At 37.4% G+C, this 21,340-nt stretch overlaps 1 protein-coding gene across 1 annotated transcript; it reads right to left on the minus strand.

Moving 5' to 3' along the window:
- Positions 1 to 12: 12 nt before the first annotated feature.
- LOC119817105 (prolactin-3D4-like) lies at positions 13 to 6,415 on the minus strand. Its single transcript, XM_038334300.1, has 5 exons — positions 6,385 to 6,415; positions 5,280 to 5,437; positions 3,491 to 3,598; positions 1,462 to 1,641; positions 13 to 207 (listed from the first exon to the last, which is right to left on the minus strand). Exons 1-5 carry the CDS (start codon positions 6,413 to 6,415, stop codon positions 13 to 15), a joined length of 672 nt encoding a protein of 223 aa, XP_038190228.1.
- Between the last annotated feature and the right edge of the window lie 14,925 nt (positions 6,416 to 21,340).

Raw genomic sequence — 21,340 nt, forward strand, 5'->3', positions numbered from 1 at the left:
TAGCACTCATTGTTAAAACAAACACTCGTTATTAAAGACAACTCGGCACCTCAAGACCTTGAGAAAAGTGTCAATCTTATGAGTATCCCGTCTCAGGCAGCGGACCAGGCTATAAAAGGCAAAAAGTTGAGTGTCTTCATCAGCTGACTTTAAGTCTGACAGTCCAGACCAGACAGGCGAGTCAATTTCTTCATATACAGTCTGAGTCTAAAATTTAAATGGACAGGTATTATTAACATTATCCTTTATTCCTTTTGGTATCTATATGGTGTGTGTGTGTGTGTGTGTGTGTGTGTGTGTGTGTGTGTGTGTGTGTGTGTGTGTGTGTGTGTATGTCTGTGTGTGTGTGAAATACATACATATGATTTGGATGTCAGTGATCCATTTTGGGTAAAATTCCTCCAGTAATATCTACATTGATTTTTGAGAGAGCTGCTCTTTTACCTGCAATTCATGGCAGACCGCCTTAGATCTAATTCCCTAGTCTGAGGGCTACAAAGTGAAGATACCACATTACACATTTTAAACAAATTCTGAAACTAGATTCAGGTCCTCACACATGGAAGAATAGCACTTACAGACATTATGTATGTCCCAGTGCACCTTTCTCATAAATATTTAATTAACTCCGGTAGAACACAGGAGACTGTACATTAATAGTGAGAAATGCTAGAAATTAGGTTAAAAGCATTAGACACCTAAGGATAATTGGAGTCAGGCATACGTATTTTCTGACACTCCCCTGATCTCAGATGAGATACATCCACACACAAGTGGACAAATAGTGAACCAGCAAGGTACTGTTTGGCTGTGAACATGGGATTAACTAAACAACAATTAAAGGCTAGCATCAGTTCTTCCACTTTGGGGGGTTTTACATGCTCTCTGTACTTTCCATGATGTGCCCTCCATACCATATTAGTTCTCGTAGAGTGTCTTGGTCCTTTTATTCTTTACAGGTAAATCCATTCTGCATTTGTGTACTATATTGGATCCCTGCACATGAGCAGTATATTTCATTTAATGTATTATGGTGCAGGATATCTAGGTTGTGACAGGTGTAAGATCTTCTGAATTAGACTGGAATATTTACTATTCAAGAAAGTTACTGTCAAAATTAATATGAGGCACACTACTATTTTCTACAAAGATCACTCTTCTATTGACTTATTAAGTAACCTTGTATTTAGGATGTCTCAAAAACCTTTTTTTAGAATATTATTTTTACATTTTGATTTTTTTTCTCATTTTTTTATTAAAAATTTCCATCTCCTCCCCTCCTCCTCCCCTTTCCCTCCCCTCCCTTCCACTCATACCCCCACTCTCTCCCTCTCCAAGCCAAAGAGCCATCAGGGTTCCCTTCACTATGTTAAGTCCAAGGTCCTCCCAGCTCCCCTGAATGACACAATGCATGAATTTTATAAATAGGGTAAACAAACATACCATGTAGAAACAGCTTACCCTATTGAGTATGGTCTTAAGTCCCTCCAGAAGTACAAGATTTCTGTCCTTCACAGCATTGGCTGTTTTCAGCATATTATCAGAAGGTTTTGGAAGAGAGGTCACTGCTGACACCAGATGTTTCAGAGGCTCTTCCCAGGCATTAGTAATGTTGATGATTGATTTCAGAAGGTCTTCAGTCTAAGCAAACATTATTGAACATCATATTAAACTAGGTAACCTACAGATGGGTAGATAGATTCTTATGTGATTTTTTTAACAAGGGAGACAATCTACAGTGCATTTTTATTACTAATGTTATATTAATTATTTCATAATATATAAACATTGGATAAATATAAAATGAGAACTACTGAATTCCACGTGGTTAAATAAAACTAATTGGATTTTAATAAATTTGGATATTTCAAATGATCATATTTTGTGTTTCCTCAACATTCAACCATTTGTCTTACTTGTTAGAACTGTTCTCTTTGATGGCTTAACCTGTCTGTGAGAAAACCAGGTTTCCATAGCTTAGTAGGTGTCCAAAGACATGACTCATGTAACATAGGTGCCAACAATGTTAGGAGTTAGTGCTTCAATTAATTTCTACATACTGAACAAAATTAGTTTCTCATGTACTTACTTAATATTTTATATCACAATGGAATATTAAAACAGATGACTGCAGACAAAATGGTTTTCAAAATCCTATTTCTCATTTATCTGCATGATCCTAGAGCTCTTGCCACTAAAGAAGTTGCCAATTTATTGACATGTTTAAAAGATAATTTATTTCAAAGAATTACTTTAATTACAGGCATCAGTAGAAATCAGAATGCAGTTGTAACCTGGCAATTCTTAGGTCAAAGACACAATCATACAAAATAAATTCTTTTCCTAGTTGTTGACTTTGACGTTTGTACGAGTATGAAAATAAAGACTAGAGAAAAGCTCAAGTAGAATTTCAGAGAAAAGTAAGCTTATGATTGAAACGGACAGATAAGTATTGATCACCAACATATTGCTAGGAGCATCAGGCAATAATGATTAAGAATAACTGCATGGCATAAAAGAAGTGTAGTGTAAATTCTTATATTCAAGGAAAATGGATTCTGTATACTGTTTGGAGCCTCTGTTTGTTGTCTTCTTAAAAGTTCTATTATCAAAGACTGTCTATATTAAATATTTCTGTATCAACAGTATGCTATTTATGTTGTTTAGGAAATAATATGTACAAGTATAATTGTTTTCTTCAGTTAATTTCTTTATTATAACCACATGTTATTCCAAAGAATATCTTCTGTAAAATTTCTTGCATTGGGAATAAATTCATGACTGGAGAATAGATTATATGTGTGAGAAGGATATACATCGTTAATATTACATAGATAAAACTGATGTTTACGACACGTAGTCTAAATGAAGAGATCAGACACATATACATTAGATATTCAGAGTCATGTAAACCTCATCAAAAGAGAAGCCATCCAGAGAAGCACCTTTAGACGACAAGGAAGTCTCTTACACAGCCTAATTTCAGACAGAAGAGAAAGCAGAGCAGTGAGCCAGGACTGTGGAAAGAAGAACGGAGGAGAAAAAGGTCCAGGATAGTTTAGGAACTTAAGAAGAATGGACACTCTGCTCATTTAGTCACATGATGCAATGGGAAGATTCTTTAGGTTTATATCACAAACATAGGGGGATTTTATTTACTCCACATTTATATGAATATATTAGAAATGTTTGTCCAATTCAGATAAAAACTTTCCAGGGATAAGCAGAAGGTGCTGGTAAAAATAATTTCCTATGTGGACAATTATAACTCTGGGACCATGTTAGTTGGGAGGCATTTTACCGAGTGCTAACATTTACAACAGTATTATGTGATTCTTCTTGGACAACGGCATCTTCCTCTCTCTATTCTGTCTGAAATTATCACAACTCTTACGGACTTAGTAATCACACAGAGCACAAGTATATAGCACAAGTATATAGTCCTGTGTATAGCAGGACTGTTTTGGTAAAATACAGAGAAGAAACGTACTTTTGTTTCATTGACTTCCTGACGAGACTCTGGAGTGTGGATGGAAGCTGTGTGGCATAGCCTGGGCATCCTCTTAGGAAACCAAGTAATCTTGAAAAAGTTTGAATCCTGGAAGAAATTAAAAATTTAACTTTGAGAATTCAGAACTGAATAAAAAACCAATGTGATAGTTTGATAACCTGCAGATTTTTGATATTTAAGAGCAAAATGTGGAACACTAGAATGATGGAAACATCATCTGCTTACCTTTTATTCCTTTACATGAGTAAAGTAACTGAGTACCCTCCATTCTCTTCCCTTGTAGTGCTTGTTAATAACGTTGTTCGGAAAGAAAACACTAAAATGGACCAAAACTTGTAAATACCTACATCTTTAAGGATCAGTTATACTAGACTGAGAGTCATAGAATTGTTATTGTTTATACATATTTAAAATATCTTGTTTTTTGTTTGCAAAAATTGGTCTTTTATTTTTTAAAAAGGAATTGTTCATTCATAAATTTGCTCTCAAGTGTTGGGACTAATGAGTCCTGGCCTTCAGCTGCTTTTCCCTCCTAGAACCTTCTAATTGAAGTTACTAGAAGCTGTGCCTAGTTTTGAGGTTTAGAGGATGGGATTTTCACCTGTTGGCCATTGACTGCAGTGTATTTAAGCCTACATGGTGTTAATAAAGAGGGGCTTTTGGTATCAGTGTTTAAGGGTCTGTATGTCGGTCTGTCTCTGCGTGTTTATTCTCAACCTCCAGCCCCTTTCCCGAAGCTCTCAAACTGGGTTCTAGCACACAGAGTGCAGACAGGGGCCATGGTGTGCGGCACACAAGAATCCCCAAGTATCAATTTCGTAAAAAGTTCATGTTAAATGTAGGATTCACTCATGTTGTTACAGTCAGCAATAAATCATTAAATTCTAGGCATATTTTAAGGAAATATTCAGCAAAGAGTGAAGTAAGAATTCACAAAATATTTAATGTTTATATATTAATGATATGAAAGATGTACTTGCATAAGGTATTTATTAAGATCATACAAATTACTTAATTCTACCTATCAGTGAATTAAAATAGTTAATGGGTTCTTATAAATGTGTGAATCTGAAAATTTATGAGAGAAAAATAAAGGGCATGAGAAAAACTAGTACAAAAAATAAGTATGGGAATATATATTTCCTATAAATGTTGAGATATGTAATCTATATACTCAGTGTAAAATGAAAATTTGCTTTGCTATTTCTTCAATCGCACAACCTGAATAGATGAATAATATCCCTGAGGAAGAGAGAACACATTTTCTTTCTACAGCAGTCCTTCAATATTACTAAGACACTCATTACTGAAACAATAAGCTGTGATTCTTGTATTTACAAACTTATGTGTAGCTATTTTTTTTCAATTTCGTTTTTCACTGTTTACATGGTTTCAATTTTCTTTAGATTGTTTTCTCTCTACACAACTAACTCCCTTCATTTCTCGTGCACTAGTTTTCTTCAGATCAGTAAGTAAGGAATGCCCGTGAAGACAGAACCCCTGGAAATACGACCAGGAAATCCAATTTCCAAAGAAGAAGTTCAACATTGTTATTGCTAAAGTTAGTACAGGAAAACTTGAAATATCATTAAATTCTTTACATTTTTTGAGATTTTATGAAACTTCGCATTCTTCCCATTACACAATTCTTTCTGTTACCCGAAAAAGTGGTTTTGTAATTGGACACACCAGTCATTCCAATTTAATTATTGGTCATCTATTTGAAGGCCCTTGTAGATTAGAATCCAGAAGTAAGGACATTACTTACAAATTCATGGTAGATATCTGCAGCCAGGTTATATGTGGTGTGAGACTGTTCAACCACACGATCATACAGGTCTTCAGTGGACACAACGCCAGTTGGTTTGGAGGCTGCATGCTCCCAAAGGAGCAGACTTGACACTAGCAGCATCATGCACATCGCGGCTGTCAGAGAAACGACAATGAGATGAGCTATACAAACGAAGCAGCAGGCAGTTAAACAAGCTGTGCATGTGCCCCGATGGCCTCTGCTATGTGATTTGGGTTGATGTATCTTAACTGACTATTCACTTTTACAACTTGGAAAATACAGAGAAATAGATAGATGTCTCCAATAGAGAGTTATAAATGTGAAAGGTAGTTCACAGTTTGCATTTGCTCCAAAGGAGCTCCTCAAGTTTACAAATACATGGAGTTTATCTAACCATGAGCCAGAGACTGCAGGTCATTACCTGCATGTATCTGAAATTCTGGAAAATTTATGGTTGTCTTTCATTTTTTAAAAACAATACTTTATTATTGTAACTAATTCTTTTTTTGTGTATACATTACTTAAGAGTTAGGTGATTTGTTAGTTTATCTCATTTGATTTATTTCAGTAGATATCCAACCTTGGCACACAAACTAGTTACAACTTCCTGATTTTGTACTCGAAGAAATCAGACCACTCATTTAGTCCTGTGTTCTCAATATAGCATAATTTTTCTGTATCATCTTTGTGCTGTATTTTCTTTATGTTTTAAATGGCAACTTTTGAATTGTAAGGTTTTCAATAATTAATGATGCTAAAATCCTAGTAACACTGTCCCATTTTACCTTCCTGTTTTTAAAGACAATAAAAAATAACTGAGAACTGCCTTGTTTCTACAACACAATGAAGATTCTAGTTGATAAACTCTTAGATGAAATGAATTGAGCAAGTAGAATATTGAGATGTCTTTCACCTCTGTGTTGACTTGTGTCTAGATGAAGCATAATCAAATATAATTTTCCAAAAATTTCAGAATAGATCATACCAAAGAAAATATACCATAGAAACAACCTTGAAGAAATATACACTAATGCTCACTTGGCCTCTATATATTAGAGGGACATAATGAATGGTTACTTACCAGAGCTTGGTAATGTCATAGTGAGCTGCATCTCTGAGAAGATCCACCACAGTGTGATCCTCAACTCAAGAAAGCTGCTTCGCCAAACTCTGTCTTCAGACAACTTTCCACCTCCCATATATACCACCAGATTGTGCCCAAAGCCAGGCAGAGCTGGGGGCCATATTGAATCACTGCCTATAGATCAGTGATATTCATTCCTTGGAGTTGATTAACATCCTCTTTACATTTGCCACAATTATTTGTCAATATGTGTCATCATACTGCATCCCCCCCATATGATCAATAGAGTTCCCGTCATTCTCCAAATCAACAACACCATCTTTGTTGATTGGTTACTCATTTCCAGGTAAGCAGGAGAAGGCTTTTTCCACAATACTTTCCCCTAGTTCCAGATCTTTGAGGTCGGCCATGCCTTCTACAAAGTTTCCTACCGGTTCTGGTTATTATAATTGCTTTCAATAATCCACCTTTTCACCACAAAAGTCAATTATTACAGATTTTTTAACTCTGTATTTTAATAAATATATTACATTAACAACTAAAATTGTAAAATGTTTTTCTGAATAGAGTAGATAACAGTACCAGTATTCAGGAGGTCTAATCACAAAGCTTTAGAAGGCATTTTGACAAGCACATCATATTTATTTATGAAAAGTCAACTTATAAAAAGTCAACTTATAAAAGCAGATTATAACATTTATAATTTGTATTATATTTATAATGTTTAGCTTATTTTTGCTGTTTTACAATATAACATACTCATTGTGTGGCTTCAGATTCTTGTCAATTGCAATGGTAACTGCTGTGCCATAGTTTCTCTACTCTCTACATTTTGCCAGATTTGCTGATGACCTTATCATATCCCTGAATTATAGCTATTTCAGGTAATTAACTTGAAATAATCTACATAGTGACTGGTGGCATCATGAAAGATACTCCATTTTGTAATAGATTCTATATTATAGGATCCCAAAATTTTCTTGTTGCTTGAGAGAAATATTCAATTTCTTTAGCAATTGGTCTAATTGTAAAATTCTAGTGGCTACAGGTTGTTTATTGACCAAATAGTTTTACTTAGACGACCTTAGAAATACTTTGAAATTTCTATCTTAAGATTTTCAATTGCTTGCAATAACGTAAGTTTGCCTATAACCATCCTGATGAAACCTCTACATTATATAAACATAAGTCAACCTAACCCCATCCCTTGTATATTCTTAATAAAAAGAGGCATTATGACAGCATACATTGATGCATTTGTACTTGCTTCACCCTTAACTGATTTAGTTTTCAAAGACATACTTTTTTTTCCCCCACAGCCTATCATGGATGCTTAAATACTTGGAGCATCCATAAGTTCTCTTAGGATAGCCATCATCCTATGGTTTAGTTCTGATTTCTGATTATATTCTGATCAAAGTGACTGTGTCCTACCCTTTGGATTATCAAACTATCAGTTTTGTCCATGGACACATTATAACATATCCATCTATTATGTAGCAGTTTGGCTCAGCAGCAATCTCCAAAAAGATGAGAAGTTCCTATCCTCTGTCTAGCCAGAGTATAACTCTGCAGATCAATTTTATTTAAATTTATTATATGGTACATAAAGTTTGTCTGAATTAAAGAGCAGGGATACTTTGGGGTCACAGATCCTAAAGCTCATGATAGAGACAATTTCTCAGCATCAGAGTCATATGTAGATATGATCTCAACTGAGTCCTAAATAGTTTCAGATATTGTAGGATCTCCCCAGGCATGGGTCATGGGACTCTCCCTTAGTTTATTCAGAAGGCAAAGAACAAATTTAGTTCATCATCCTTTACAAATTCTCTTTTTACTTGATTTCTGATGAAATTGTAAAAACTGATATGAAGTTGGAATGGACAAGTAAGGAAACCTATAGGGGAGCAGTTCAAAGAGAAGTCGTGGAATGTGGATTTACTGAGAGCATATTGAATGTATGAAAGAAATTATTAAACATTAAAAAACTATGAATTTTCATGGCTGTTGGTTCAGCTTTCTTGTGAAATTGTTGAACAACTGCAGCACGTTCTCTACACCTGAGTTTGGAGCAACTAAAAATAAATTGATTTTCTTTATTGAAAATGGCTGGAATTACTTATATTTACATTCTTAATGTAGATAAAAATTATATTTTGAATTAATGTTTACAAGAGCAAAATAACTTGAATGAATGTATACATAATAGGACCAACTCTTTTCTGTTATTTATTTTATAAAGGAAAAGAGATATCTTGATTCAGGGAGCCATTGTGGGACTAGCAAGAAAGTTGGTACTAAAGAAATTCCCAGGAATCCACGAGGATTACCCCAGCTAAGACCCTAAACAATAGAGGAGAGGGTGCCAGAACTGATATTGCCCTGTAGTCAGACTAATGAATATCTTAAAGGGTGAGATTTTCACCATTCTAGTCAGCGTTAGATATAATCTACACTCCGTCTTAATAGTTTCAGAAATTGTGGGATCATCCCAAACATTGGTGGAAGGAAAACATTTACAATTTACACTCTCCCCAGTTCTGGCAGAAGGTAAAAAACAAAATCAAGTTCATTTTCTTTTACTAATTCTTTTTTCCTTGGTTTCTGGGGAAATCTTGGAAACTGGCTTAGAGAATCCATCCGTAAATTGTCAGTTTTCCTGTAAATCTGCCATCGGGAAAGCTCATGACCAACAGTTCCCAAGCTTCTTCTTTTCAGGGAATTCCTTTACACTGGTAGATTTGCCAAGGTGGTCTGATGTCAAACAGAGATTGTAACTTCAACATTGATTCATAGTTGATGACTAAGTAAAAATCATGTAAGTAGGTCATTTTTTGATGATCTTAGGCATTTCCAAGTCTGTATGTATGTGTGTGTGTTTGTGTGTGTGTGTGTGTGTGTGTGTGTTGCATGTGTAAGGTGTGTGTACAGTTATAGAGGCCAGAGAACCTGTTGTTTCGTCAACTTCCACCTCACAAATTCGGAAAAGCTTTCTGGTCATACACCCAGGAAGCCCTCATGTGTATTTGTACAGAAACTGACAACTGGTAACAGGCACAGTAAAATACATAAAATAGTGTTTGCCTCCAACAAATATTGTTGTCTTCTCAAAAGGCTCAATGATTATCGTTGAAGATGAACTTGAAATAATGTCAGAGCTAAAGGTAATGGATATCTGTGGTAAGATAATATTTGCTGGATATGACTGGTCCACTGCACATATTAAATCACTGCTGTGGATATTTTGATAAGTACTGTGTATGATCAATGCGGCAAAAAACCTATCATTGCTGAAAAGGGACTTCATGAAAGCCTACAACTTGCTGAGCCAGTTTTCTCAGTTAGTGCTCCAAGAAGTTTCATATTAAAGAAGTTAAAAATGTCAATGGTGACTATTCAAGGAAGGAGAGATAATTTTATAGAAGAATTAACCCATTGAGACTCTACCCATGCTCAAGCAGATGATGCTAACCCCGTGACCCATATCGGCTGCTAAATGGATGGATTCCAAAAGATAAAATCACAAGATATGAAGTTGGAAGAAAACTGGTAGGAAGCACACAGGGAAAGAAATGAAGGGATGTAATGGAAAATAGATTTGAAAAAAACATAATTTTGCCTCAAAGAAAAATGAAAAGCTGCCTATATTCGGGCCTGTGTTTCACCTTTGTTATCAAATTGTAAAACTGCTATAACAGTTTCTCTACAGCTGAGTATGGAACAAATACAACTAAACTTATTTTCCTTCAGCAAATATGTATAGAAAACATTTATATTCACTATCTTGGTGAAGGTAAAAACTATATTTGGCAATAAAGTTTAACAAACACTGTTTAACTAGAATGAAAGTTTACTAATTCAAACAAATTGCTTCTTTTTTCTTATCGAAAATATGAGCCACGCCCAAGTAGGCTCATATGCCTTTGCTCATTGCTGTTGACATGTAAACTGTGGTCCTGCTCTTTTTTTTTTTCTCATTTTTTTTATTCAAGATTTCCATCTCCTCCCCCTTCCCTCCCCTCCCTTCCACCCATACCCCCACTCCACCCCTCTCCAAAGACAAAGAGCCATCAGGGTTCCCTTCACTATGTTAAGTCCAAGGTCCTCCCAGCTCCCCCTAAGTACAGGAAGGTGAGCAAGCAAACTGACAAGGCTCACAGTGAGCCCGTCCATGCTGTAGAGTTCATGTTCATTGCCATTATCCTTGGTTTCTCAGTCCTCCTCCACCGTCAGCCACATTCAGAGAGTCCGGTTTGGTCCCCTGTTCCATCAGTCCCATTCCGACTGGACTTGGTGGTCTCCCGTTAGATCTGTTCCACCGTCTCAATGGGTAAAAGCACTCCTCGCGGTCCTGGTTTCCTTGCTCATGATCTCCCTCCTTTTGCTCCTCATCAGGACCTTGAGAGCTCAGTCTGGTGCTCCTATGTGGGGCTCTGTCATTTTCTCCATCCAATGCCAGGCGAAGGTTCTATGGTGATATGCAAGATATTCATGAGTATGACAATAGGATCTGGACATTTCTGGCACCCTCTCCTCAGCTGCCCTAGGAACTAGCTGGGGTTGTCTTCCTGGACACCTGGGAACCCCTCTAGAGTCAAGTCTCTGCCAACCCTAGAATGGCTCCCTTAATTAAGATATATAATTCCTTATTCCCATATCCACCCTTCCTATACCCCAACCATCCTATTCCCCCAAGCTCTTCCCATCCTCCACTTCACCCTTTTCTCTCCCCATCCCCCCATCCCCCCATCCCACCCCACCCAATACTACCAAAGGCAATCTATAGATTTAATGCAATTCCCTTAAAGATCCCATCAAAATTCTTCACAGATCTTGAGAGGACAATAATTACCTTTATATGGAAGAACAAGAAACCCAGGATAGCGAAAACAATCTTATACAATAAAGGAACTTCTGGAGGCATTACCATCCCTGACTTCAAACTCTATTACAGAGCTACAGTATTGAAAATAGCTTGGTATTGGCATAAAAATAGAGAAGTCGACCAATGGAATCGAATAGAAGACCCAGATCTTAACCCACAAATCTATGAACACCTGATTTTTGATAAAGGAGCTAAAAGCACACAATGGAAGAAAGAAAGCATCTTCAACAAATGGTGCTGGCATAACTGGATGTCAACCTGTAGAAGAATGAAAGTAGATCCGTGTCTATCACCATGCACAAAACTCAAGTGCAAATGGATTAAAGACCTCAATATCAATCTGAACACACTGAACCTGTTAGAGGAGAAAGTGGGAAGTACTCTACAACATTTGGGCACAGGAGACTGCTTCCTACGTATAGCCCCAGCAGCACAGACATTAAGGGCAACATTGAATAAATGGGACCTCCTGAAGCTGAGCAGCTTCTGTAAAGCAAAGGACACTGTCACTAAGACAAAAAGGCAGCCTACTGACTGGGAAAAGATCTTCACCAACCCCACAAAAGACAAAGGCCTGATCTCCAAAATATATAAGGAACTCAAGAGACTAGACTTTAAAATGCTAATGAACCCAATTAAAAAATGGGGCACTGAACTGAACAGAGAATTCTCAACAGAAGAAGTTCGAATGGCCAAAAGACACTTAAGGGCATGCTCAACCTCCTTAGCAATCAGGGAAATGCAAATCAAAACAATGCTGAGATACAATCTTATACCTGTCAGATTGGCTAAAATCAAAAAAAAACAATGATAGCCTTTGCTGGAGAGGATGTGGAGTAAGGGGTACACTCATCCATTGCTGGTGGGAATGCAAACTTGTGCAACCGCTTTGGAAAGCAGTGTGGAGGTTTCTCAGGAAATTTGGGATCAACCTACCCCAGGACCCAGCAATCCCACTATTGGGAATTTACCCAAGAGATGCCCAATCATATTACAAAAGCATTTGTTCAACTATGTTTATAGCAGCATTATTTGTAATAGCCAGAACCTGGAAACAACCTAGATGCCCTTCAGTAGAAGAATGGATGAAGAAAGTGTGGAATATATACATATTAGAGTACTACTCGGCGGTAAAAAACAATGACATGTTGAATTTTGCATGCAAATGGATGGAAATAGAAAACACCATCCTGAGCGAGGTAACCCAGGCCCAAAAAGAGGAACATGGGATGTACTCACTCATAATTGGTTTCTAGCCATAAATAAAGGACATCAAGCCTATAATTCGTAAAAAATCCTAGAGAAGCTATATAAGAAGGTGAACCCAAAGAAAAACATATAGTTATCCTCCTGGTTATTGGAAGTAGACAAGATTGCCGGACAAAAAATATGGTCCTGCTCTTATGCATGTGTGACGTTTCCCACTTGCTTATGAATTAATGGCCATGATATTCCATTGTTTTCTTTTGACTTCCTGCCTTTTCTATACACATTTTTTGTGACTGTGAAAGATTTAGTATAGAAAGGGCATTTCTGGCTACTACTGAGCATTTTAGAAAGTTACTAGGAATCAGTTCTCTATGAAGCTTCATTTTTAAAAACTTAGGAAGCTTTCAAGTTTCATCAGTGATTAAAATGGAGTATTATTTTTGAAGCAGATGCCTACAGTCATTTACCCCTTATAATGATTTTTATATTATTTGAATATTGTATACAAATTATTGATCATATATTTTCTCCTTTGAACTCTTTCTAGATCCTCCTCCATGTTCTACACATCCAACTTCATATTTTACTTCTCAATTAAAAGGGTAAAGAAAAATAATAAAAACAGAATTCATTTTATTTAGAGTAACCACTCCTAAGAATATAAACTGCTCTTGTTTGGAAGATATATTAATGACACAACACTTAAGAAAACTGATTATTTTTCACCTGAAATCTATCTGCTGTCAAGAGTTGCCGGGTGATAGGTGAGACATTGGGCAAATATCCCTTCCTCTTTGATGGGATTTTGTCCTGCTTGATCTGATGCAGTGGTTGAGATTGCTTATATGTCTATATTAGATTTCACTTCATATATATTAATGTGATTGTTATGTGGCCTGATTAAGCCACATAATACAATTTAGAGGCCTTGTGGAAGTGGAACCATCAATTGAGGAAAATGCCTTCACCAGATTGACCTGTGAGCAAGCCTGTTGTGCATTTTCTTGATTGATTATTCATTTGAGCAGCACCCCAGATGGGTAATATGATGGGGCATGGAAGGCAAGTCATAGAGAGCAATCCAGTAAGTACCATTCTTCGATAACTACTGCTTCAGGTCTTGCTGCCAGGTTCTTAACTTTTGTTCCTGCCTTGGATTCCTTCAGTGATTTGGAAGAGGAAGTGAAATAAAAATTTCACTTCCTCTTCTAGTTGCCTTTGGTCATGATGTTAATCACAATTGAAACCCTACCTAAGACAAAACCAAAAAAAATAAAAAAGAGTTTGGTAGCTACTAAGCACATTGGAGAAATGAGATGAACTTTGAAGGAGGAAGGAAATTGAAACAATAATTTAATTATTGATTATTTGTCATGCTGGAGACAGGAACTAATAATGAAAATATCATAAATGGATTCTTAGAAAGCTTTGTGAGTCAGTTTTGTATTGCTGTGTCACAAAACCTGAGAACAACATCTTAAAAGGAGAAAAAAATAATTCATTGTTTCAGAGGCTTCTCGGTGAAGTCACTTGGTCTTGTTGCACTGGGTCTATGTAGCACAGTTGTCTATGGCAGAAGCATATACCACAAGAGGTGCTTATATGATGTTGATGAAGAAAGAGAGAAGGAGAAGGAAAAATTTGAAGGGAGGGACAGAGTAAGAGATAGAGTGATAGAGAGAAATAAAGAGGACAGAAAAGAAGAGAAACAGACTTGAAACTCTCCATAAAGTCCCTTAAACTATGCATCCAATGCCGTAACTTCCTTCACTTAGATTCTCACTTTTCAAGTTTCTCTAAAAAATCCATCCCTTGACGCTAAATCAAAACTCATAAATTGAAGAATGACACATTAGGTAAAGCTGATTAAAGTGAATAGATGAAAGGACTGGGTAACAATATTAAAATTATTGATTTTTTTCACATTTATTTTATTTTTTCTGCTATCTCTTTTTAAATTTCTTTATTTTATTTAAAATTGATTTTTCATCACATAATATATCTTATTTCATTTTTCTCATATATATATTTTACATCCCAACCACAGTTTTCCCTCCCTCCTCTTCCCACTCTCTCCATCTCTTCCCACCACCTCTCCTCTCCCACATAACCATTCCCTCTGTTTCCCTTCATGAAAAATCGGGGCTTCCAGGGACATAAACCAAACATGGCAGGCATAATATGCTGCAAAAATGCCAGACACATACCATCATATCAAGGCTAGATGAGGTGATTTAGTAGGAACAAAAATGTACCACAAGAACACTAAGGTGCTCAGCCATAACTTATATGTCGAGAATCTAAATCAGACCACTACAAGCTCTCTGATCTCTGGCAGGCCCCATGAGTTCCATTCAGTTAATTCTATGGTCAGTGTTCTCATAGTGTCCCTGTCCTCTCTGGTTTCTCAAATTCTTCCTTCCCCTCCTCTTTTATCTAATTTTTATGATTTTTTTCTTTTACGAGTTTACAATTAATTGTCAATATTATAAAAGCTTTATCTGTCATGCAACTTGCTGACGGAGAGCCTTACAATGTTTTATTTTTTTTCCAGTTTATTTATTTTTTATTAAAAATTGCCATCTCTTCCCCTCCTCCTCCCCCTTCCCTCCCCTCCCCTCCACCCACACCCCCACTCCCTCCCTCTTGAGGCCAAACAGCCATCAGGGTTCTCTACACTATGTTGAGACCAAGGTCCTCCCAACTCCCCCCAGGTCCAGGAAGGTGAGCAACCGAACTGACAAGGCTCACACAGAGCCCGTCCATGTCGTAGAGACCAAGCCCATTGCCATTGTCCTTGGCTCCTCGGTCAGCCTCCACCATCAGCCACCCTCAGAGAGTCCAATTTGGTCGCATGTTCCATCAGTCCCATTCCAAGTGGACTTGGTGGTCTCCCATTAGTTCTGTCCTGCTGACAGAGCCCCACATAGGAGCACCAGACTGAGCTCCCAAGGTCCCGATGAGGAGCAAAAGGAGGGAGATCATGAGCAAGGAAGTCAGGACCATGAGGAGTGCGTTTACCCATTGAGACGGTGGGACAGATCTAACGGGAGACCACCAAGTCCAGCTGGAATGGAACTGATGGAACAGGGGACCAAACCGGGCTCTCTGAATGTGGCTGACGGTGGAGGAGGACTGAGAAACCAAGGACAACGGCAATGAACGTGAACTCTACAGCATGGACGGGCTCACTGTGAGCCTTAACCTTCACCTGGCGATGGATGGAGATAGAGACAGAGCCCCACATTGGAGCACCGGACTGAGCTCCCAAAGTTCTGATGAGGAGCGGATGGAGAGAGATCATGAGAAAGTCAGAACCATGAGGGATGCGTTCACCCACTGAGACAATGTTTTATTAATTACTTAAGAATTCCAAAATAAAAACAGAAGAAACCTTGCCAATTATTTTTATTATTCCATAGATAACATGCTGTTTAAACCACATAAAGATGCTGCCGCATAAAAATTACCTTCCAATGTGGGGCTGTCATTTTCTCCATCCAATGCCAGGTGAAGGTTCTATGGTGATATGCAAGATATTCATGAGTATGGCAATAGGATCTGGACATTTCTGGCACCCTCTCCTCAGCTGCCCAAGGAACTAGCTGGGGGCATCTTCTTGGACACCTGGGAACCCCTCTAGAGTCAAGTCTCTGCCAACCCTAGAATGGCTCCCTTAATTAAGATATATATATATATATATATATATATATATATGTGTGTGTGTGTGTGTGTGTGTGTGTGTGTGTGTGTGTGTGTGTGTGTGGCTGACGGTGGAGGAGGACTGAGAAACCAAGAACAACGGCGATGAGCATGAACTCTACAGCATGGATGGGCTCACTGTGAGCCTTGTCAGTTGGGTTGCTCACCTTCCTGGACTTAGGGGGAGCTGGGAGGACCTTGGACTTAACATAGTGAAGGGAACCCTGATGGCTCTTTGGCTTGGAGAGGGGCGGAGTGGGGGTATGGGTGGAAGGGAGGGGAGGGAAGGGGGAAGAGGAGGGAAGGAGATGGAAATTTTTAATAAAAAAATGAGAAAAAAAAGAAAAACAAAAAAAATTACCTTCCAATATGTCTCATTAAAACATACTCAATAAAATACTTGGAAACAAAATATACAGAAATTTTAAAATTTAACCAGGAAACTGTTCCAGCTGTTTCAGCAAAGTATCAAGATATAATATTAGTAAGCTAAATCAGTAGCTTTCCTATGTACAAAATGACCAACAAAATAATAAAGAAATCAGCAAACAACTCCTTTCACAATAGCTAGTAAAACAAAAACCAAAAACTTAGTGTAACACTAACCAAGCAAGTGAAACATCTGTACAATAAAACATGATGAAATTGAATAAAGAATTATAGATGATATCATAAGAAAGATCTCCCATGCTTGTGGATCAGTATGATTAATATTGTAAAGTGGCCATTCTACCGAAAGTATTCTATAGTCAATACAAGCCCAATCAATTTTCAACACAATTCTTCACAGCACTTGAAAGGACAGTTTTCAGTGTCATATGGAAACACAAAAAAACTCAGTACAACTAAAACAATCCTAAGCAATAAAAGAACTGCTAGAGGTATCACTGTGCCCAATTTCAAGTTTTATTACAGAGCTATAGCAATAAAACCAGCATGGTTTTGGCATAAAAACAGATGCAATGATCAATGAAGTCAAATGGAAGGCCCAGGAATAAGTCCCTATAACTACAGATACCTGATACTATAGTATATTGTAAATCTAGAAATATGCACTGAAAAAGGCAATGTCTTCAAAAAACGGTGTTGTTCAAATAGATGGCGGAATGTAGAAGGTATAAATAGGTCCATACCTATAACCCTGTGTAAATAAATCAAAGACCTCAACACAAAGCTAGATGCACTGATCTGTTAAAAGAGAAAGTAGGGAAGGAGCTTAAACTCATCAGCTCAAGAAAAGACTTTCTGAACAGAACTCCAATAGCTCAGGCACTAAAAACAACTGATAAATTGGACTCAAGAAACTGAACTTCTTCACTACAAAAGACAGCATCATTCAGATAAACTGCTGGGCTACAATATAAGCAAAAATGTTTACCAGCTGTGCATTCGAAAGAGGACTAGTATTTCAACCATATAAAAATCTGGAAAACTTGGTACCCAGAAAATAAATAACTCAGCTAAAAATGTGGTACAGATATAGTCAAGTAACTTGGGTTCATATGTAGAAATCACAACCACAGTGTCTCGGTGCTGTATTGTCCCAGTATTGGATGGGAACTGATGCCCTTGACAAGGGCATCAGCTGGAGGAAGGGCATTTTGAGAGCTACTTGTTTTTATGAGCAGTGTGCCCTCCTGGAGAGAGGACTATCCACAGCATCTGGAAAGGATGACACAGACGGGAGGGAAATGTCCATCCGTGGGTTGGGTCCTAATTAAAGCACTATCCCTTGATATTTTACCATTCAATGCGTCCTGACACCACGAGTGTCAGAAAAAGAGAATCATCTGATTCTCAGAGGTACTGAGACATTGTCCATAAAACTCTTCAGTGATCAGCTTTAGTATCTTAGTCTTACACTTGTCCTTATCTAATGAAACTGTCAAAGGCCTCAGTATGAAGAAGAGAAGAAAAGACAGAGATAATGTTACAAATATATGAAATGATTCTTCACTGCTATATGAATTAAACACTTGAGGATGATGGGGAGAATGACTTAATAACATACATATGACAATGCATATTTTTAAAATCACAGGAATCTAAACATCTGGAATTGGTGTATGATGGCCCTAAGGAGGATAAAGTTCACAGATGGGCACTGAAGGAATTTTTATACATTTAGTACTTCTTCTAAATACTTGTGGAACTTGTAAAACTAAGGGTACTTATCAATATTATAGTAGAATAGAACTTGTATTTTCTATTATTAGACTGAAAATTCAACACAGAAAGTTGATTTTGTAAATTACCAGGTATCCATGGATACATGGGTGTGGTGTACACATATACATGTGTCTGGTTGTGATTACTTGTATAAGATCATGGGAAGAATAGAGGTTAGCACCATGTTTTAATTATTTTTTTTACTTTTTAAAAATATACCTTATTAAGTAGTTTTATAAAGGCAAAAAGTTGAGTATCTTTATCAAATGACTACAAATCTGCCAGTCGAGACCAGACATGGTAGACATTTTCTACAACACCAATCTAACACTAAACATCAAATGGAAAGTTATTATTGACATTATTACCAACACTGTCTGTATCTATGCAAGTATGTAAGACTGTATATGTACATGGGTATTTGTGTATGAATATTTATATTCACATGGTTTCTCTTGTCCGAGGTTAACTTTGGTTAAAGTTACTTCAAGGAATTTTTCCTTGTTTTTTGAGATAACTGACATTACTTCTGTCTGGAAATCATAGAAAATCTTCATTTTGGCTACCCACTGTTTGGGTTCCAAGGAGAATATCAAATCCCTCATATTTCTTTCTTATAAAAATTCTGAAACAGAACTCAAGCCCTCACACATGGAAAAAGGAGACTTACACACATGAGACACCAACCTAGGCCCAGCAGAAATTCTTTCTAAGTTTTGAAAAAGGTTTGGTACAAAATAGTAGAGTATAAAGTTTTAGTAAGAAATCCTGAATTTTTAGGTAAATTGATTAACCCTCAAATCTGAGAAGGGAAACAATTTCAGATTTCTTAATGTGTCACTGATCTCAGATGAAGTATATCCATACACAAGTAGACACATGGTGCACGATCAAGGTGCTGCTTAGCTATAGATACAAATTTAACTAAAGGACAATCAGTTTCATGTAACAATTCTTTCACTTTGGTGAGTTTTAGGTGTCCTCAGGGCATTCCTTGATGTGTCCTTCATACTTTAGGGGTTCAGATAGCGTGCCCTGATTATCTCTTAAGTTTCTACTGAACACATCCTGCATCTTATGTTCTTGTCTGTATCCTTACACAACATGAGCATTTCATTTAAAGTTCAAAGGTGAGGGAGATCCAGATAATGGCAGTTATAAGACCCGAATTAGGAAGAGTGTTCAACACATCCAGGGAATATACTGTCCAAATTACAGCACAGCACAGCTACTTCACATTAAGAATGCTGGCGTGTGGGTTTCGTATAAAACAACCTTGGAGACTGTTGACTTTGCATGCAGCCCCTCACTAGCACCGTCAACAAATTGGATAGCTATATTTCACTCTTGTAAATGAAGCACTTCAAAATTATTTTTGCATTACACAATTCACCAATTTTATGCACAGGATCAACAAGGATATTTGTAGAAATTGCTAACCCTGCTGAGTATGGTCTTGAGCTCCTCCAGAAGCACATGGTTTCTGTCCTTCACAACTTTATCTGTTTTCTGCATATTACCAGAAGCTCCCGGGAAAGCAGCCACTGCAACGCCAGGTGTTTCAGCTGCTCTTTCCAGGCATGAGAAATATTGATGACTGTTTTTAGAAGGTCTTCAGTCTTAGCAAACATCATTGCACATCATATTAAACTAGGTGACATGCAGCTCCGTAGGTACCTTTGATTTTTGCAGAAAGTAGATGGACTTTGCATGTGTTTGTATTTTATAAGTATTTGTTGATCATTTCATAATATAAACAAAATGTAGAAATTTAAATCTTCAACTAAGTATTCCATTTTGCTAAAGAAAACCAATTAGATATTAATATATTTTTCTATTGTTTGGTCAAAATAATCTTACTTTGTGTTTACTCTTCTACTATTAGGTAGAGCTTGGGAAACTGCCGAAGAGGTGGGAGGGAGGATTTGTAGAATCTAGAGGGGTCAATGAAACCAAGGAGAACACAGCACACAGAATCAACTAAGCAGGGCTCGTAAAGGATGCACAGAGACTGAAGCAACAGTCAAAGAGCCTGCTTAGTCTTCACTTTGTCTTCTGCTGAAATGCTGTAGTTCTTTAGTTTAGAGTTTTAGCTGGACTCCTAACAGTGACAGTCGGTGTGTTCCTGACTCTTTTGGCTGCTCTTGGGACTGGAGTACTGTCTATGAAGTGTTTGCCTTATGAGCATAAGGATTGAGTTTGATCCTCAGAAATATTTACACCTGGCATGTTGATATGCACTTGAATCCTAATATAAAAAGATCCCTGGAAGTCTGTTCATCCAGGTTTTCCTAATTAGAGAGATTCGGCTCAACAAGTCAACAATTTTAAGTGAGGTCAATAGTGTCTCTGAGATGATAGCATGGCTATTCCCTGATCAGTATAACTGCACATACATACTGACAAACACACATTCATAAAGTCATAGAAACAATTGAGAGTAACACAAAATGAAATGGTGTGTGTGTGTGTGTGTGTGTGTGTGTGTGTGTGTTTGTACGTATTCATCAAATAGGCATTGATGTAACAGAACCTCAGTTTTTTTTTTTTTTTTTTTTTTTTTTTTTTTGGTTTTTCGAGACAGGGTTTCTCTGTAGCTTTAGAGCCTGTCCTGGAACTAGCTCTTGTAGACCAGTCTGGTCTCGAACTCACAGAGATCCGCCTGCCTCTGCCTCCCGAGTGCTAGGATTAAAGGCGTGCGCCACCGCTGCCCGGCCAGAACCTCAGTCTTACATAAGAACAGCCAAAAAAAAATCTACTAACTTTAAGAAATTTCCGGAAAATGACCACAAGACAGTTGGTCATGACTTTTCCTGATGGTCAGTCTTGAGTAAAGCTGTGTAGTCACAGGGGTTTTAAACCAATATATCGGTGTCTACAATTCCATCAGGAATCAAGCAATGAGAATTAGTAAAGGAAAATGAACTCGATTTGTTCTTTACCTTCTGACTAAACTAGGGGAGAGTGCAAACCTCTCCTTCCACC

The sequence above is a fragment of the Arvicola amphibius genome, chromosome 6, assembly GCF_903992535.2.
Source record: "Arvicola amphibius chromosome 6, mArvAmp1.2, whole genome shotgun sequence".
Taxonomy (NCBI): Eukaryota; Metazoa; Chordata; class Mammalia; order Rodentia; family Cricetidae; genus Arvicola; species Arvicola amphibius.

What these genes read in the sequence shown, in the direction of transcription:
- LOC119817105 (XM_038334300.1), bottom strand. Translation starts at nt 6,415, where the DNA reads ATGCAGCTCACTATGACATTACCAAGCTCTG. An exon ending in TATGACATTACCAAGCTCTG is followed by an intron (nt 5,438 to 6,384) that starts GTAAGTAACCAT and finishes TTTCTCTGACAG; the next exon opens with CCGCGATGTGCATGATGCTG. An exon ending in TTAAGACCATACTCAATAGG is followed by an intron (nt 208 to 1,461) that starts GTAAGCTGTTTC and finishes TTTAAATTTTAG; the next exon opens with ACTCAGACTGTATATGAAGA.